Genomic DNA, 19,200 nt, shown 5'->3' with positions numbered 1-19,200 from the left:
AAATAACGATACAAATAAGTAAAACCCATAAATGAGCTGTGTGGATAAATTCATTTCGTATAAAAATTAATTGATAGATTAATTAATTAAATTAAGATTTAATGAGGAAAAGTAGTCCATTTGTTTCATTGTTTCTTTTAGTATGGTCTTTATGCTTACAATTAAAAATTCATTTAAAAATATGAAAAATTATAGAATTATTCGTATTTTATTTATCTTTTTAAAATTATATATATAATTATATTTTTTTGGATACCCAATATTTATTTTAGGCCTGTTTTATAACTATTATTATAATAAGATTATAATTTCTGCATACCTGAATTTTCTAGTAAGAATAGGTGGCAGTGTAGTTGTCAACGATAGTTACAGTGGCGAATGTATGCCTTTCCTCTGATTCCCACTGCTTTGTCAATCCCGACACGATTTTTTTCTGGTGGAACAGACGTACGGAAGAATCGGATTGAAGTTCACAGAGAAATGCAGACTTTTGCGTCGCTGCGACAAACTCTAGAACAACCAAACATCCAAAATTAGCTTTTCAATCAGCTCCATGACTTTGGTTATGATTTACTTTTTTTTTAATCAGAACAACGCATGCGAATTGTCGTATGAGTTAAAATTCAACGCATCCGATATTGGAGCAAAACGGATGGTTTTGCGTCGTTTGTCGAACGATTTGTGTCATTTGTCGCATGTCACAGGATTTTGCGCGAAATTGCAGAAGTGGGAACAGTATGTTTGTCGTCCACCACTAGAATGGACACAACGGACACAGTGTTGATTGTGTAAAATGTCAACATGAGTGTAAAAGCATAAGTTTGTTATGTGACATTTATTTAAGGAATCACCTACAATGGCTCTATGAATTGATGTTTGCATAGTGAAACAAGGCGCGGGATCGATCCTAGGTGTCGCAGGGCTGACTTAAGGACCTTAATAGTCAAGAAACGTCGTTAGTTTCATAGGTTGGCCGTCGTGCTCTTGACAAAACCTTAAGTTTTTTTAACATGCTATCTGTTATAACTGATAAGAACCAAAATGAATAGAATCTACCACATTCCTTCACTGAGAGAAGGTTATGTTGGAAATACCCCTTCCTCTCTCGGTATTATCTTGACGGAATCCCTCTCCTGCAAAAAACAAGCTGCCGGGCCGTGATGTATTATTTAGCCCCACTCCCTTAGACAAGATCTCAACCCCTCGCTCCCCCAAGAGTCTGAAAAAACTCATAATTGTGTAGTTTGAATTAACCCAAGTTGGCTAGAAAACTCACATATAACCTGATTTGTAAGATTTCAAGGTTTTAGCTATGACAAACGCCTTGAAGTCGTGACACCAAAATGGCTTGAAAGGAGGTTATTTCCTGAATTTGCTAATAGTTATGCTGCTTTAGTTTGTTCAAACATCGAACAGGAAAGAGACGAAAGAATGTAATGAGCCAAAACATAATATAGGAGGGAACGCATTGTACAATTCCGCCACGTCGAAACTCGTCACACCACGCATGGCCCTATTCTTTTGACGCACAGGACACTTTTGCCATGCGCGACAGGTGCCACCGAGTTTACACTGTTTTTGAAAGTGGGAAACCCATTGGTTTTGATTTAGCATGGTTGATTTCGCAAACAATAGACCATGTGTTTTGTAGAAAAAGCATAACATGACCTTGGTGGCTCACCTTTTAACCTCTCTACTAATTTTAATACTGACTATAAAAATATATGATTAATGATTTATATCAATTGTTAATTAATGGAAATGACTTTTATTTGGTCCTATTTAGGAAAATGTTATTAGAGCTCTTAAGACCACGCCTGTGCTAAAAGCGGCAGCCTAAATTGCACCTTGTAATTTAAGGTTAAATATTCCAATGCAAATGCTAATACCATGCTATAAGAATTCAAAATCTGTTACATAAACTTTTGAATAAGACAACATTCCAAGCTAGAGTTTGCCAATGTTAAAGGGACATTTAAAAAAAGAATCGTGACTATTTCAGTTGTAAATAAAAATGATAATATTTTATCCCATGTTAGTAAACAACAACTGATTGTTTGGGAAATGGACGGAGATAAAGCTATCGAATAAGAATAAACACAATAATTATAAATAAATTCAGCCTGAATTATCCAAGGAATTATACTCAGTTTTAAAGAAAGGGATAAAGTTATCGAATAATCATAAACACAGCTAGTTAAATAAAGTTTGTAGACAACCCAGGAATCACCGTGACGTTGTGACATTTTTAAGAGGGGATCATTTCTGGTCATAAGAAAGGATTTAAGGAAAATGGAACTACATGGTATGGGGAAAAAGCGAAACTTTGGATAGATTGGGGGAGCGACTGTGCTGGCCTCACGTAGCTTGGTGCTGCAGTGAGGCCATGTATGGTGAGTGAGGCCATGTATGGTGCAGTGAGGCCATGTATGGTGCAGTGAGGCCATGTATGGTGAGTGAGGCCATGTATGGTGCAGTGAGGCCATGTATGGTGAGTGAGGCCATGTATGGTGCAGTGAGGCCATGTATGGTGCAGTGAGGCCATGTATGGTGAGTGAGGCCATGTATGGTGCAGTGGGGCCATGTATGGTGCAGTGAGGCCAAGACCATACTTGGTGTTGCAGTTAGTAGCAATAATTACATCTTATGACATTAAATGTGATACACTAATATTACCTCCCCCCTCTCCAAGGGGACTCATAAAGTTTTGTTCTTGCTGCAGTGAGATGTTAGTAGCAATAATTACATCTTATGACATTAAATGTCATAATGTCATAAGAAAAACATTAAATGTCATAATGATACACTAATATTACCTTCCCCCTCTCCAAGGGGACTCAAAAAGTTTCATATCATCACATAAATGTATGGTCTTTCTTGAGATACTTGAAATAATTGCTTCAGTTATGTGCCCCCAAAGTCTACGTAGCCAATTAGTTAAGAACAAAAACTATACCCGTAGGACGAGGGTCAGTAAATAGAGCTTCTGTCCGACTAGAATTTAGGCAAATACTATCGGCAAAGACTGATCTCGTTTTGAACAAATTTTTTAATATTATATGTTAACCACTATTTTTAACCAGGAGACACATAGAGGGGGCTTTTGAAGCTGAAATTCCCTTCTTTATGAAAGACTTGATTAGAAGACTTGCTGTATGTCGCTTGGACGGATTGAGACCATACCGCCAAACTGACTTCACTAAGAAGGTATATCCCCTTCGGCATTTTGGCTGTTCAAAAGGTTGTTCTAAAAGGTTGGCCGTTCAAAATGCTGATAAAAAGGTTGTTCTGTTTGGCTGTTCTAAATTTTCAAAGAATTTAGTATTTATAAAAGTTTTCATAAAAAAGCTGTAAAACTACGACAAAATATCTTTTAAGTGTTATTAATGTGTAGTTATTTGTGAAATGAAGTTTTTTAGACATCCAAGATGAGAAAAAAACAATTTTGATGTCAAAACTCTAAATAAGTCTGATAGTGGGAAAAATAACACTACGCATTTTGAAATAAAACAACAAAATACAAACCCATAACTGCCCTGAGAACCAAATGTCATCGAAGAAAACGGCTGAACCGATCAACAGAATCGGTAGATGAACCAATGGACTTTTGGATAATTTTCTTTTATGGTTCTTTTTAGTTTCATTTTACTTTGATTTTCGTTTCATTGGATTTCAGTGGTTTTTTTTTACTTCTTTAATATTTTTGTCATTTTTGTAAATTAAATTATGTACATTTTACCATATGAAGTACATAGCTTAGTTTAAAAATTATTATTAAAAAATAATAGCTTACTTGTCCACAAGTATAACTATTGTTTCTTTTTGGCAAAGGGGCCCTTTTATCTTTGACAATGAAATAGAAAACAAAGATAAGGTTTTAATGATATTTTTGAAAGTATATTTATAATATTTTTTTGTGTACTTGTATGATAGCTTAAGTTCTTCATTCATTGACGTATTATGGAACTTTTTTTTTTTTTTTTTTTTTTTTGTTAGTTTCTTTCAGCATAGCTTGAGACAAGACAGAGAGAAGTGGCTATATATTTGCACATTAAGGGGGTGGGTTGGGGACAAAGTGTTTGGACAGTGTGAAGTTAGAAAGAAATTCTTACTACATAATATGCGGAATAACTGTACCTTACGCATTAGGCATTCAGACCCGCTATATATTACCCTTCCCCACAACTAATATGCGAATATATAGCCCAAATTTGTTCCTAAAGTATTATATTTTTATCTTATTTTGGTAAATTTCATTAGGATTGAGCGTCAGAGAAACACATAAGAAGAATATTAGGTAGGGAGTATATCATACAAGTACCTTTATTGTTTAATTATGTTTTTGAACTTATAGTTACAATATTGTTGGGAGCGTTAAATTATGCTCGGCTGCCTTTTTTTCAAAGTTTTCACACTGTTTGGCTAAAAGTTTTTTGGATCTTCTAACATATTAAATAAAAAAAACAAGTTTTTTTTACATGAAAGTAAAGGATAACATTAAAACTTAAAACGAACAGAAATTATTACATATATGAGGGGCTTCACCCTCTCGTCAATACCTCGCTCTTTGTGCTAAAGTTCCAATTTTGTTTTAATTCTATAAGAATGACCCCTGAATCACAAAGGCTGTTTAACTAGAATAAATAGTTCTTTTGAAAGTACTGAAAAACTTTGGCGTAAAGAGTGAGGTATTGACGAGGGGGCGAACCCCCTTATATACATAATAATTTCTGTTCGTCTTAAGTTTTAAAGTTGCTCCTTACTTTCAGTTGAATTTTTTTCTTTTTATTCAGTTTCCCATCGTTTTCCCCCTTTTTTCGAAAATAAGGCAAATTTTTTTTAACTTTTAATGGGTAAGACTAAGCTTGATGAAACTTATATATTTGAAATCAGCATAAAAATCTATTTCTTTTGATGAATCTATTGGTATTAAAATTCCGTTTATTTTAATGTTTTGGTTATTATTGAGCCGGGTCGCTTTAAATAGTTGGTACCACCAGCTATTTGATTTGGCCACTCGTTTTTGCCAATTAAGTTGTGTACTTTTTTGCAATTTGTAGTGCTCAAGTAAGTTTACAGAACACTTTTAGCATAGATATTGCTGTTTTACATTTTGCCTTTGTGAAGCGAAAAAGGTTCGTTCTATAAAATTCTGGAGAATATTTTTGTAATGAAATGACACATTTAAAAGTGGAGAGGAAACGGGCCTCTCGATTTGAACGGCTCAAATATTTCGAAAAAACCTTAAAAGGTGAGTTAGGACTAGATTTTTCCTAAAGCTTGTTGTTTGACAATATGTCAGTCGGTAGTTACGTGTTATTCCAACAACACTCAAGATCAACCACACAAAAAGCTTTTGCCAAGAGGTGGAAAAAACAGTTGAGGTTTTGTGCTTTGGAACTGTTGGAACTATTTTGGAAACACTAGATGGTGATGGTGCTTTTTTCAAAGACATACCTGAGTCCTTCTCTGATCAGTTTTCCATACCTTTGGACATATAAATTTACATTTTTCTTTTTCCTTTTTTAGAATTTCTTATCACTTGTTTTTATCCCTTAATGTGTGTAAAACCTTCATTGTTTCCATTTAAATCGGTTTTATTGTATTTTAAGCATAAAACTAATGGTTTTTACCAATATTTTTTATCAGGTTCGTTAAATTTGAATATTTCTTTTTTAAGATGTCACTATTTTACCCTTTTGATTTGTCCTTGTTTATCCCTGGCAAAGAAATAGAAAAAAACAGGTGAGGTTTTAATTTAGGCTTTAAGAACCAAATTTTAGAATGGCATTCTCAAGAAACTATTGGTTGTTTTTCCTCTTGATAATTGTTTTAGCATCCCTTTTTTCTTGGTAATTATGGTAATGCTTTATTGTTTTGTTGTTCCTACGCTGTTTTTTCCACTTTTATTGTTTCAGGGAAGCGAAGTGCCATACATTTATTCAATATTACTTCTCATATTTGTGCCAGTTGCCATCGGCGGTGTCGCTTATGGAGTTGTCAAACTTCAAAATTCAAGACGTAGAAAATTGAAAATGAAGCTAGAAGAGAATAATAATGGAAAATCAAGTGACAAGATGTATGTGAAGGAGTGGCTACACCTAAATTTGAAACGACTTGTGAAGTTTAAATTTGGTCCAGAGGTACGTTTTTCACTTCTTTTAGTACATTAGTGTGATGAAGCTATGATTTAAATGTAGGATGTCTTAAAAATAATACTGTCTAAGACACCAACAATTATATAACACTTCTCTAATTTATATCTATATTTATAAATTACTTTTTCTAATTGAACCTTTTTTATTATACCAACTGATTAAAATTCAAAAAATATTATTTGACAAATTCGGGTATTTCATTATTGTTGTTTTTGCTTCAGCATGCTTAATTAAACTAATTTGGTTAAAAAGTCTTAATTAACCTTTTGACCCCTTGAAATGCCGGGTAATCGGTTACATAAAAACTAAAAACAGCACAATGACATAGGAAATGTTTTTAATGAACGATTATACAATATATTACTAATACCCTAAAGTTCGGTTACTAATGGTATATTTTGACCGGAGTCGAATTTTGTTTAATGAAATAAAAAAAGAATTTTTTTCGACTAAAAGTATGGAGCAATATTAAAACTTAAATGAACAAAAAATGGTTCCGTATATCAGGGGGACTGGCCACTTCTCAACCCCTCGCTCGTGACGCTTATGTTTTTTAGTGGTTTCTTCTTATTCCAATCCTCGCTCGTTACGCTAATGTTTTTTAGTGGTTTAAAAAAGCTTCTTATTCCAATAAAATGGCCCTTGTGTTTCAGCGGTCATTCTTAGAAAATTGAGACAAAAGTGAAACTTTAGCGTAAAGACAGAGGGATTGAGGATGGGAAAGCCCCCCTCATATGCAAAATAATTTTGTGTTCTAAGTTTTAATATTACTCCTTACTTTCAGTGATTTTTTTTTTTTTTTTTACTAAATTTCTGATCAAGACCCCTAATCAAGCCTAATCAAGACGCGATGTAGGGCACCGGCCCCATAAGCTCCCGAATTATTCTTGAATAAATTGTACATACCAGTAATTGTTAATTGATTGGTAGGGTCCCGCTTTTTTAGTTTAGTAAAAAATTAAAAAAGCGCTTTTTATATTAGATTGGAATTAAAATTTTGGACAAAATTTGAATGTTTATTGAAAATTTTCGATGAACAGTTGTTTTGTTGAAAAAGTCCTTGGTAATATTTTTACTATGGGATTTTGGGTGGATGGAAAGGGGTTGTTGTTCACAGGGATAGAAGTTCTGCGTGACTTGGTCTTCTACGTGTCTGATCCATCACGACCATTACAACAGGTTTTCCTGATGTTTAGATACGGTTCATTGCAAACGTTTGTTTGAATACATTGAATAATTGTACATAAATAGGAAAACAAAAATATTACCATCTAAACTCGCTGAATTTTAACTTATGGTAGCACTTGCCCCTCCCCCCTTCCACAAAATTTTCTGTCGAGCATTCTGATCGCTGATTCTGTCTTTTTCACCTTTATACCGATACACAGGTAAATGTAATATTTTATGCTACACAGAAAAAAAAATGATCGCAATGGAAGGGTGCTATTGTTCCCACCCCCTTTAGCAGTAATGATGAAGGTGTGGAACAGAATAAGTCCCAGGAATCCAGAGGGATTAGATATCCATTTCTACCATTTATCTGACTGGTCAAGGAGAATTAGATAATTTGGGCATTGAAATGTGGTGTTTAAGGCATTGCACACCCCCCTGCCCCGCTGATCTTGAATGATGAATGATGCGCAATTGTATATCGCTAAATTTAATTCGTGAAAGATCTAGTGAATCAACTTAGTTTAATCAAGCATTAAGATAAATGTCAAAATTAATCATCTATCTTGTATGGACTATGGAGAGAATGCCGTGCCATGTGCCCTACTCTTGAGGATTGAATACCCTACCGTATGATGTTACTTCTCCTGCAACTGTTTGATACGTCTGCGGTAATTTTTTGATAATGTTGAATCGATTGGCCATCTTAGAATTTTTAATCGATGGCAACTTGTTCCTCTTTGAGGTCAAATTGTTGCTTGGTGCCGCAAAAAGTTGCAGAAAACGCTACTTCGCCATGGCACCATCTTTTTTGTCGGTTAAAAAGGACACTGTAACTTCTATGTTCCTTTCAAATGAGTCCTCTCTCGATCTTCTAGGGTCATTGACTGGGTATGATGGCTCCTGAAAAAAAAAAATTATCCGCGATCTTTCTTCTTGCAAAACTGTAAAATTCTACCTTTTTGTGAATAGGAGCTTGAAACCTTTGCAGTAGGGTTCTCTGATATGGTGAATCTAATGGTGTGATGCTTATTAAGATCGCTTGATTTTTAAGCACTGGCGTAGTCTCGTTAAGATCCGGGGGGGGGGGGCCAAAGTTGGAGCCAATTTTCCCTAATCAAGAGAAAATGACAGTGAAAACTGAAAAGTAAGACATATAGAATCATAAAGACAAAGATAAACTAAAGAAAACTTACTCGTTTCTGCAACATCTTACACTAGGTTGTTGAAGAAGCTAAATTTCAGCTGAGGTGGAACTGTGGTTTGGGGTGGCAGTTGCAGGAATAACATCCCCAGGAAGATCGTTCCAGATAGAAGGGCAACGTCGGATAAAGCTCTTCCTTAAGTACTCGGTTCTTGGCATGTCCTCCTTTAGATGATTTGACCCAGCTCCGTGTCTTCGCGTCTGTCTTGTCGGTTGGACAAAGGGGGGAACAATGCGAGAGAGCTCCTTTGAAGGAGGTGAATTTATGTACTTGTAGAAAACAACCATCGACACTACATCAAACCTTTCATTTTTTATCCCGTTTACTTCCATCTCCCTTCCACAATCTGTTTCGGTTGATATCTGAACAGCATAATCGAAACACGCGCTCTGCCTTTGACCTTCAAGTGAGACGAACTCCAACAGTACGTTCAGATTTTACCCCGGATGTAGCATGTGCTAAAGTGTGGAACATGCTTCCAAAAGAACTGAGATGTAGGAGCCCTCTCGGGTCTTTCAAAAATAATTTAAATAAATATTTAGTTAAAAGTCAATAAGTGAAAGATAAAAAAAGAAAGATAAACTAAATTAGATAAAGTTTAGATTTTTTAGTTTGTTTAGGTGAGGTGATTGTACGTCCGGGGAGGGAGGGAGGAACCCTATGGTTAAGATTACTATACAATATATAGATACTATACTATATAAGATAAACTATATATGGTTAAGATTACAAAAAAAAAACTATAAAAAACTATATAATGAGGAGGCGTGTCGAAGGGTGAAGTGGGAGCTGTACTGCGTGTTAGTGAAGAATCTTTTATGTTTATGGGTCTCAACGTGAGTTTTGTCACAGAGCAGTGTACTTTAAGTGTAGTTATTTCCTTTTTTTTTTAATTAAACCCGATTGAACCTTGAACCTTAAACCTTAGGAGCTGGAGTGAGTCATGTGTAGAGGCTTGACCTGCCTTGTTTACCCTATCCTGGATTTCTGGAGTGGTTCTAACGGTGTTTGTGGGACACCAGCATGTAGCGGGCATCCATATTCAGCTGTGGGTGTAACAGAGGACTTGTAAAGTGGGATGATCGAGCTGGATGGAAGAAGGTTTTTGCAGCGAAGAGTGACTCCAGGCTTTCTTGCGCAGGAGGTTCTCACCCGATCAAGGTGGTTATTTCAAGAGAGATTGGTGGAGAAATGAATTCCTAGTAGACGAAGCTCTTCGACTCTCTTTACAATAAATGAAACTGGGGTGTTGACGCGGCACCTTTGGTCGGGTAATAAAAAGCTCTGTTGTTTTCGATGCATTGAAGTTAATCATCCACGTATCAGACCTTTCGATTTGATAAAGATCCATCTGTAGGAAAAGAGAGGCCTGCGTTGGGTCTTTGAGTTTTGGGATGGCCGAATGTGTCGTGATATCGTTGGTAAAGGGATTCAGAGGCTCGCAAGGCTGTTTCCTGTGTCATTTATGTAGATAAGGAAGAGTCTAGGTTCCAAGACACTGCCCTAAGGAACCCCTCTTTCACTGAATGTTCGTGGAAAATAAACCCATCGAGTACTACCCGCAGTGAACGATCTGAAAGAAAGCTCTCAATCACTCATAACAGACATTCCGAACACCATACGCATGCAGTTTCTTTATCAGGCCACGGTGCCATACTCTGTCGAAAGCTTTGTCAATGTCAAGTGACAATAGCCTAACGTCGCACCCTCTTGCCTGAATTTCTATCCACTCCTGATGCTGGGCCTGCTGGCAGTCAATGTTAAGCGTTTTCTCCAAAATCCATATTGCCGATCGCATAGAAGGTCTTTTGACTCCAGGAACTGTTGAAATGTTTTATTGGAGACGCTCTCATAAACTTTTCAAACGCAAGGGAGGAGGTTAATAGGCCTATAGGAGCCCACGCTCGTCGGATCGCCATCTGACTTTAGGGAAGGTATAAAATGGGATGATTTACATGTTAGTGGGAAGGTTCCGGAGCGAAAGTATATCCGTAAAATCAAAAACGACGGTTCATCTAGTTAGGCGCTACAGGATTTGAAGACAACATTTGGTATATTGTCAGGACCTATGGGTTTGGTCACGTCAAGACGCCAAAAATGCGAAAGATCTTAGGAACAGAAAAATTCACATGATCCAGGACTGTACAGGTTTGGTCCGAGAAACTTGGCACTTCATCACTGTCTTCATCCATATTTTGGAATTCGACAAAAGCCCTAGCAAGAGCTTCAGCCTTTTCCTGTGGATCTTGTACCACAGTCCTGTTAATCTGTAGAGAAGGGATTGAAGTCCACTTGGATGACGGTAAAGCCTCCTTGAGGATTCTGGCAATTTTGAGTTTTGTTTCCCTCTTTATTTAAAATCAGGCAAATTTTCTCAGGCTCGTAGCTTTTGATGGGCAACATTAAACTTTTTATATGTATATATATATATATATATATATATATATATATATATATATAATGAAAAGAGAAATCACCAAAGCTACAGCACAAACACAAAAAAAAAAAAAAAAAAAAAAAAAAAAAAAAAAAAAAAAAAAAAAAAAAAAAAAAAAAAAAAAAAAAGAGACAGAAGGAGAAAAGGAAGACTGTTTTCCTAAATTAGTGATTAATATAGACCAGCACTTGAATGAGGCCTTAACCCTACTCATCCATACAATCACATAGGTCAAACAGCATAGCCACACACAATCAACCATAAAGAATAATCCATGGACAGGCAGTCATGTCGTCAATAAGTATAAGTCGTCATTTACCAAACAATAGAAAAAATAATATAGACAAATAATTCAGAGGCAACACCCAACATAAGGGCTCATCAGGAGAATACACTGGCCTATATAGGGTTTCGCCATATATATATATATATATATATATATATATATATATATATATATATATATATATATATATATATATATATATATATATATATATATATATGGAATCAGCATAAAAAGTCAATTTTGTTTATGTATTTATTGTCATCAAAATTTCTGATTTTCAAGGTTCGGTTACTATTGGCCCGAGTCGCTCCTTACTTCGTTACCAGGAATTGTCTGATAAGCCAGATCTCACATCGTTTAATGAAAGTAGCAATATTTTTATGAAGGCGGATACTCAGTTTGCTTGTGTTTCAATCAGGGTTTAAAAATTCGTTTCCTCAACCGGCAAAATTCTGTTCATTTAAACAAGACAAATATACCCCAAGAACGTATTTTTCAATAAAAACAACTGTTTTCTAAAATCTAGGGAGAGGGCGAAAAATCTAGGAAGAAAACTCTTAAAATTATGTTGAATACGTGTTAGTTGAATAAGACTTCGGGAAACGTACATGCGTAAGAACCTTTTTTGCGGGAGGTGGCTAATGATAATTTTTTACTTAAAATTTAAATATAAAGTGCCCCGAAATTTGAAAAAAATAGGATTACGGGGGGAAGGGGACCTGGCCCCAAAATCCTTATGCATTGTACCCCTTGGTTAATATCCAGGCAAATAATAAAAATCTATTTCTTTGACCGACAGAATTGTTGAAATTTGAGCAGAATAAACATGTAGCGGGTAATTGTGTTTTTCGCTGTCCTTTTTTGTAATGCGGTGTTCCTTGGGGTTTTTGTGTTCTGGCAAATACACAGTAAATTGTGTATATAGATTCAAAAGGTGGTACGTTATTACATCGTAAATTAAACAGGAGAGAAAAAAAACTTAGAATTATCGTTAGACTGTTTATTTATTTTAGTATTATATTATTATTTTTATTATTTTACTTAATGTATTTTTTAGTTATTATTATTTTTTATTGTAATCATTGTTATCTATTATTATACTGTTATTATTTTGTTTCTAAATGGCTGATGAAATCTGTGGTTCAGTTGTGTGTGTAGAATTTGGAGAGGTAATTGGTGCCAAATAGTTAGTCATACGAGAAAGCAGTTCTGATTAAGGTCAAATATATACGCAGGGAGGACAGAGGGCTTGAACCCTGAAAATTTTGAATTTCTGAACCCTTTTTAATCAAATTATCAAATTACACTCTTTTATTATTGGGCTCCGCGCGAAAAAAAAAATCTTGTGCATGTGCCTGATTAGAGTTTGTATTAACATTTTTTTTTGTTGAGCTTTTAGGGCTAGACCTCTTAAGCTCGTAGTACTATGTAAAAACGTCTTTTTGGGGTCCAGGGGAATGCATGGGTGCATGAAGTATTTTTCGTAGGAGGGCTGCAAAAGTTTTAAAGGGAAAATTAAGTTTTGAAAAACTTCATATTATATGTTTTAATTTAATTTATTTGTGTTTCATTAAACACAATTGTGCGACCGGGGAAATAAATTTTTCAACCGTGATCTGAAACCGGAGCGAAATGAACCCGAAAAAAAACCCGCCTTCATAAAGAAATTTTTATTTTCATGGTGCTACGTGGCATCTGGCTTATTAAGCGATTAAATAAAAAAACAAGTTTTTTTTAGCTGAAAATAAGGAGCGAGATCAAAACTTAAAACGAACAGAAATTACTCCGTATATGAAAGGGGCTTTCCCTCCTCAACGCCCCACCCTTTACGCTAAAGTTTGACTCTTTCTCTTAACTCTACTTTTTAAAACAGTAAAACTTTAGCGTAAAGAGCGGGGCGTTGAGGAGGAAAAGCCCCTTTTTCTGGCAGAAAATTGTGGCAGAAAGTGGCGTGACTTTGACTTTGGGGAAGAACCTGACTTTGGGGAGAAATGAGCGTGGGAGGGGGCCTAGGTGCCCTCCAATATTTTGGTCACTTAAAAAGGGCACTAGAACTTTTGATTTCCGTTATAATGAGCCCTCTAGCGACATTCTAGGACCACTGAGTCGATACGATGATCCCTTGAAAAAATAACAAAAAAAACAAGAAAACAAATTAACAGGCATCCGTGATCTGTCCTCTGGCAAAAATGCGAAGTTCCACATTTTTGTAGATAGGAGCTTGAAACTTCTACTGTAGAGTTCTCTGATACGCCAAATCTGATAGTGTGATTTTCGTTAAGATTGTATGACTCTTAGGGGGTGTTTCCCCCTATTTTCTGAAATTAAGCAAATTTTCTCAGGCTCGTAACTTTTGATGGGTAAGATTTGATGAAACTTATATATTTAAAATCAGCATTAAAATGCAATTCTTTTGATGTTACTATTGGTACCAAAATTCCATTTTTTAGAGTTTGGGTTTCTATTGAGCCGGGTCGCTCCTTACTACAGTTCGTTACCACGAACTGTTTGAAATCCAGCTCCCGCCTATATGTAGCCTTAGTGATTGAATTTGATCGTATTTGGTTCTTTGAAAGGTTTTTTGTATACCATTGTCCTGCTTTTAATTTTTATGTAACCTATTTGCCGGTATTTCAAAGGTTCAAAAGGTTACTGATAACTTTTTGACCAAATTTTATTTAATTAAGTGTGCTGAACCCAAAGAAAAAGTAATTATATTTAATGAAATTGCCCAATAATTTGTTTAATTTTATGCAGCTGATGTTGTTCGCCTGAAGTTGTAAATATAATGTTTGATTCTCCATGGCTGATGGATTCTAAATTTTAATTGCACTTGTGCACTGCGGAGGGATAATTATGGCAAATACGGGAATTCGATGAGGATGGGGACTTCCACTTTTGGCATTTGGGTTGAATACTTGGTGGTATATATAATCGGTAAAATTTAAGTCATTGGAATAAAAAAGAATAGTAAATTGGTAAACTGAATTTTGTTTGTTTCCATTAGGGTGTTCAGATCTACATTGGGAGGGGTTGTTTGAAATAAGAAAACGGGCATTTTAGCCCATGATTTTAATTTTTACAGAGTTGAATCGTGCAAAGCCTTCTCATAAAAGGACGCTGCGCATAATTTTCTATGACCTTTTTTTACAACGTGAATCCTCCTTTATAGAGGAGGATTCACACACTCCTCTTGGGCTCTATCTCCTCTTAGATGTTCTGTGGTTTTGTGTATAGGGTACTATCTGATTCTGAATGGACGATGGAATCTTTGGTTCAGTTACATTTATAAAATGGGGAGGGATAATTGTGCCAAATAGCATACCATATGGTAAAGCAATGAAGATTAGGGGATACATGCTTCGATAAATCATTCGTATTGAATGCTTGGTAGTAGATAGAATTGATAGGATTTGAATCCTACTATTACTGCTACTAACAACTTACTGCAGCACCAAGCCACCTGAGGCCAATACAGCTACGCACGTTCCTCTTCTATCCCAATCTATTTAAAACCTCGCTCTCTACACCCTCCCACAAAGTTCAAATTTACCGAAACGGGATTACCCAAGTTCAAATTACCCGAAAATGGGATTCTTCGTACAGTTTACTGTTTGAAATACGGTGAGTCGGACGGGTACCGAAAACAATCCGTAGACAATTCATGTGGAAAAAATCTAGTAAATCCAATCCTCCGTCTTTCGGAGCGTCCTCGTTTTAGGACTATAAAGATATGAATAGATGGGGTCAACGTGAATTGTATATTGATAAATTAGTTATTGTCTACTTGTATCGATTTATATTGGTTTGAGGGGGGACTGAAATTATAACATGTGATTTGATGTCTAATATATTATTTGATTCTGAATCATTGATGGAATATGGGGTTCAGTTTTTTTTGTATTTCAGAATATGGAGTGGCAGTTGGGCCAAACAGCTTGCCACACGGAAACACACTCGGCATAGAGTTACATGACATCTAGTATTCTATCAATGCTCCATAGTAACCCAAGGAATTTATTGGTTTTCAAGCCCTTTAAACGCTTGATAACCCCCCCCCCCCTCCCCTGCACTTGGAAAGTGCTGCTCGGAGTGATTGTATGGGAGCGCAGTTGCAGTTATTTCCAAAAATCGACTAATGCCCAAATATATTACAAAATATAATCCTATAATCATTTACTGGATTAAATTTTCACCCATGAAAACCAATTAAGTGGAATCTAATTTTTCATTATTTTTACTGACCTCAAGTTTCACACAGGAGGTTTTAATACTGATGACATTTTAAGAAGGCAGGGTTTTTTTCCTCTCAGTAAACAAGGAATAATGTGATCGTCTTGCGAAAATATCTCAACGATGCAAATAGTCAAACAACGAATTGTCAATTGTCAAATATATCAAACGATAAATGGAATTAAAACAATTTTATCTTGTTGTCATAGGAAAATAATATCTCTTTTTAGGGTCTCTCTGTTATGGTCCTAATATGGCCTGCTTCGTATTAAATCGGGGCCCCATCCTTTCAGTAAATGTGTCTATGTCCTACGTTGAATTAAGTAGATGAAGTTCTTGTCTTCTTGCAAGTTGATCTTTATACGATGAAATAAAAATAAAATTTGAAATAAAAATCTATGTGACTCAGAAACTCAATAGTATTTATTTTTGTGTAGAATATATGTTATATATGGTCAATATTTAATTTATTATATAATGTATATAATAAAATGTATTTGCATACAATATATAATCTTCGTCTTGTCTCAAAGAGCTAAGTCAAGTTGTCTGAACAGTAAAGTGGAACAAATCTTATAGGATTAAATTTTGAGATAAAGGGCTTATGAATTAATTTAAATTTAATATTCAGCTTTCAGTTATCGTTTTTAAGTTTGCCTCCTTCCCCCTCCTTAGTTCTCTCCTTAGTTGGAAAAGCTCCTATTGCGTTTTTTGTACTTTACTGAAAACAAATTATGTTATAAATATATTCTTTTGTGTTTATAACATAGAAAAAATAGAAGTGAAAACAAAATTTCGAATTGCTGAATATCCAGGAACTGGATATTCAGTTTATTTTTTATTTGCTCTTCCCAGTCGTCTTATTATTATAGTGTTTTGTTGTTTCGACGTTTTTCAAACGTCTTCGACGTTTTGAAAACCAAAAGCACACTGTTAAAAAAATGTATAGTTTTCAGTAAAAAGCAAATGATGCTACTTTTACGGTTAGGGAGGAGTAAAAGGGCAGTGTCCAAACTCCTGTTTTTAGTAATTCTTGTTCGTTTTTAATTTCACTTGAACGTTCAGTTTGAATATTGACCTGTTATCTTTGTATTTGATATGATCATTTATTTTAATTTCTCTTCGTTTTGTGCATTTACTCTTTAATGGTAATTTCTGGTCGTTTTGAGTTTGAATTATGATAGGAATTTATTTCTGCTGGTATTAAGTTTAATATGGCTCTTTACTTTTCTTTAAAAGAACTTCTTTTCAAGAAGTTCTTTTAAATAAACTCTTGTACATAGCACTAATCACTTAATGTATTTATCTGGTATGCCATACAATAATGAGACTTTTGATAAAACTCTTCTATCGGCTGAATCAAACGCTTGTTCATAATCTATAAAATTGAGTAGCATAGGGGTGTAATGATTTAGGCACTTCTCGATTATTAAATGTAAAAGTGAAAAGTTAGCTGTTGTGACTCAAAAGGTGTTATGTTACACAACTTGAGTTTGAAGGGAATGAGGAAAAACAGAAAAAAAGTATTCGGTTTGAAATATATGTTGTCAAAACTATTTTGTGTCATTTCCTGACTATCTATGAGCGGTAAAAGTAGGTTTAACGACTTTTTGAAAGCAAGTGAAACAATCCTTGGCAGCCAAATATCTTTGGTTTCTATAAATGCTCTTTTGCATTTCAGGTCCTATCCATTGTTTTTTTTTTTTTTAAATATGCCAAGAACATATCCAACTATTTTCGGGGGGGGGGGAGGAGATTACAAAAAAGCTTTAAAAAACGTATAAAAGATTTGTTTACATTCACATTTTTTACGTCTTTACGAGTCGGACAACTTTTTTTGGGGAGGGGGAGGGGAGATAAAACCCCCTAACCCCCCTGGGTACGGCCTTAGAATCTACTGTTTATCTTTCCTATATAAGTAGGCATTGGATAACTTTTTTTGTTCAGCATAATAATAACTCAAACGATAATAATTATTATTTTTAAATAGGATTAGTGAAAATGAAGTGAACCGGTCAACATTGTTGCGAAGGTGGACTATAAATCTAAGCTTTATTGAAAAGTCACATGACACAATTTGAATTATCACTGCCAAATCGTGGGTTCTAATGACGTCTGATATAAGCACAAATCCTTGTGATTTGTCAATAATTACAGTATTTTCCATATATTTCTTTGATTTTGTATTTATTTACGCCCCCCTCCGGGACCGAAATTCCAGCGCATTAGTTTTAGCTGACGGAAAAATGAGAGCTTCATTCATGAATGTGCTGAAAAATATTAAGCTTCAGCTTTTTCAGGACACCATTAATTATAAATGTGTAACTTAATCAAACATTAGAATATTATGCAATTAATTAAATTTAATATTAAAATAAAAATTAATTTTGTTAAATTTACGTTAAACTGAAATAAACATTGCGCCATTGAACTCATTGTTAAAGCAGTAAAAAAAAAAAAAAAAAAAAAAAAAAAAAAAAAAAAAAAAAAAAAAAAAAAAAAAAAAACTTCGACACTTTTTCATACCGACCCGTCCATATATATATATATATATATATATATATATATATATATATATATATATATATATATATATATATATATATATATATATATATATATATATATATATATATATATATATACTAGCTATTGGGGTGGCGCTTCGCGCCCCCCCCAAGCCCCCACGCGCGCGTAAGTCGTTACGCGCCATATTAGTTACGCGCCATTGTAGTTGTGTCCCTGTGCCCCATCTGTGAATATAGATAGATTTATATATGTGTTTCAAACTACGTAAAAATTGCGAATATACAACATTCTTGGCTTTCCCATTGTCTGTGCATATACAAAGCCGTATGTAATAATAATGACGTCATATGCAAACGCTCTTTTTGCAAACAAACAAACATGCATACACACAACTCGTTTTTATATAGATAGATAGATAGATAGATACAATACAAATTAACTGCGTAAAACTTGCGAATATACAACATTCTTCGCTGTCCAATTGTCGCTGCATATAAATAGATTGTCAGGTTTACCGACCCTCGAACATGCAACGTACAATTATCCATGGGAAAAACAATCAGTATTAAGATCTATACCACATTTTTCTAATGATTGACCTTGAGCTTTGTTAATGGTGATTGCAAATGCTAATCGAATTGGGAATTGTAATCTTTTAAATTGAAAAGGCAGATCCGTTGGAATCATGGGAATGCGAGGAATAAGAACAGCCTCACCCTCAAAAGGCCCTGTCAAGATTGTGGCCTCTATTAGGTTTTCCATTGTTTTTTTTTACGGCAAGTCGCGTGCCATTGCAAAGCTTTGGTGGGTTGATATTTCTTAAAAGTATTATTGGTACGCCCATTTTTAGTTGTAGCACGTGTGGTGGAAACCCTGAAAGATCCACGGAATTTAAAAATTCAGATGGATAATTAACCGCTTCATTTGGTTCCAAAACTGTGTCGACTGACTTGTAAAGGACTGCCTGGTCTCGAATCTTGGTCAAAACAGTATTGTTGATTTCGTGGACGTCTATATTTTTGGGTGCGAGAATCGCTCTTTCACTTAGCCATTTATTATTTTTATAATTTTTTAGAATATTCGGGAATACTTTTTCAATCAATTCATTTTTGGACGTCACTAAATTACAGAAATCAGCAGGTAGTTGTATACGTCCTGAAATTGAGTCTACTGGGAGCT

The 19,200-nt window shown here is 34.9% G+C and overlaps 1 protein-coding gene across 2 annotated transcripts in view; it reads left to right on the top strand.

Moving 5' to 3' along the window:
* LOC136039608 (dual oxidase-like) overlaps window positions 1–19,200 on the top strand; it is a 180,335-nt gene that overhangs the window by 83,549 nt on the left and 77,586 nt on the right. For both annotated transcript variants that reach the window (XM_065723497.1, XM_065723498.1), the window contains exon 10: window positions 5,919–6,143. In XM_065723497.1, coding sequence (XP_065579569.1) covers window positions 5,919–6,143 — 225 coding nt within the window. The remainder of the gene's footprint in view (window positions 1–5,918; window positions 6,144–19,200) is intronic.

Source organism: Artemia franciscana, chromosome 19 (genome assembly GCF_032884065.1).
Source record: "Artemia franciscana chromosome 19, ASM3288406v1, whole genome shotgun sequence".
NCBI classification, from domain to species: Eukaryota; Metazoa; Arthropoda; class Branchiopoda; order Anostraca; family Artemiidae; genus Artemia; species Artemia franciscana.
This window is presented reverse-complemented; position numbering and strand designations above follow the sequence as displayed.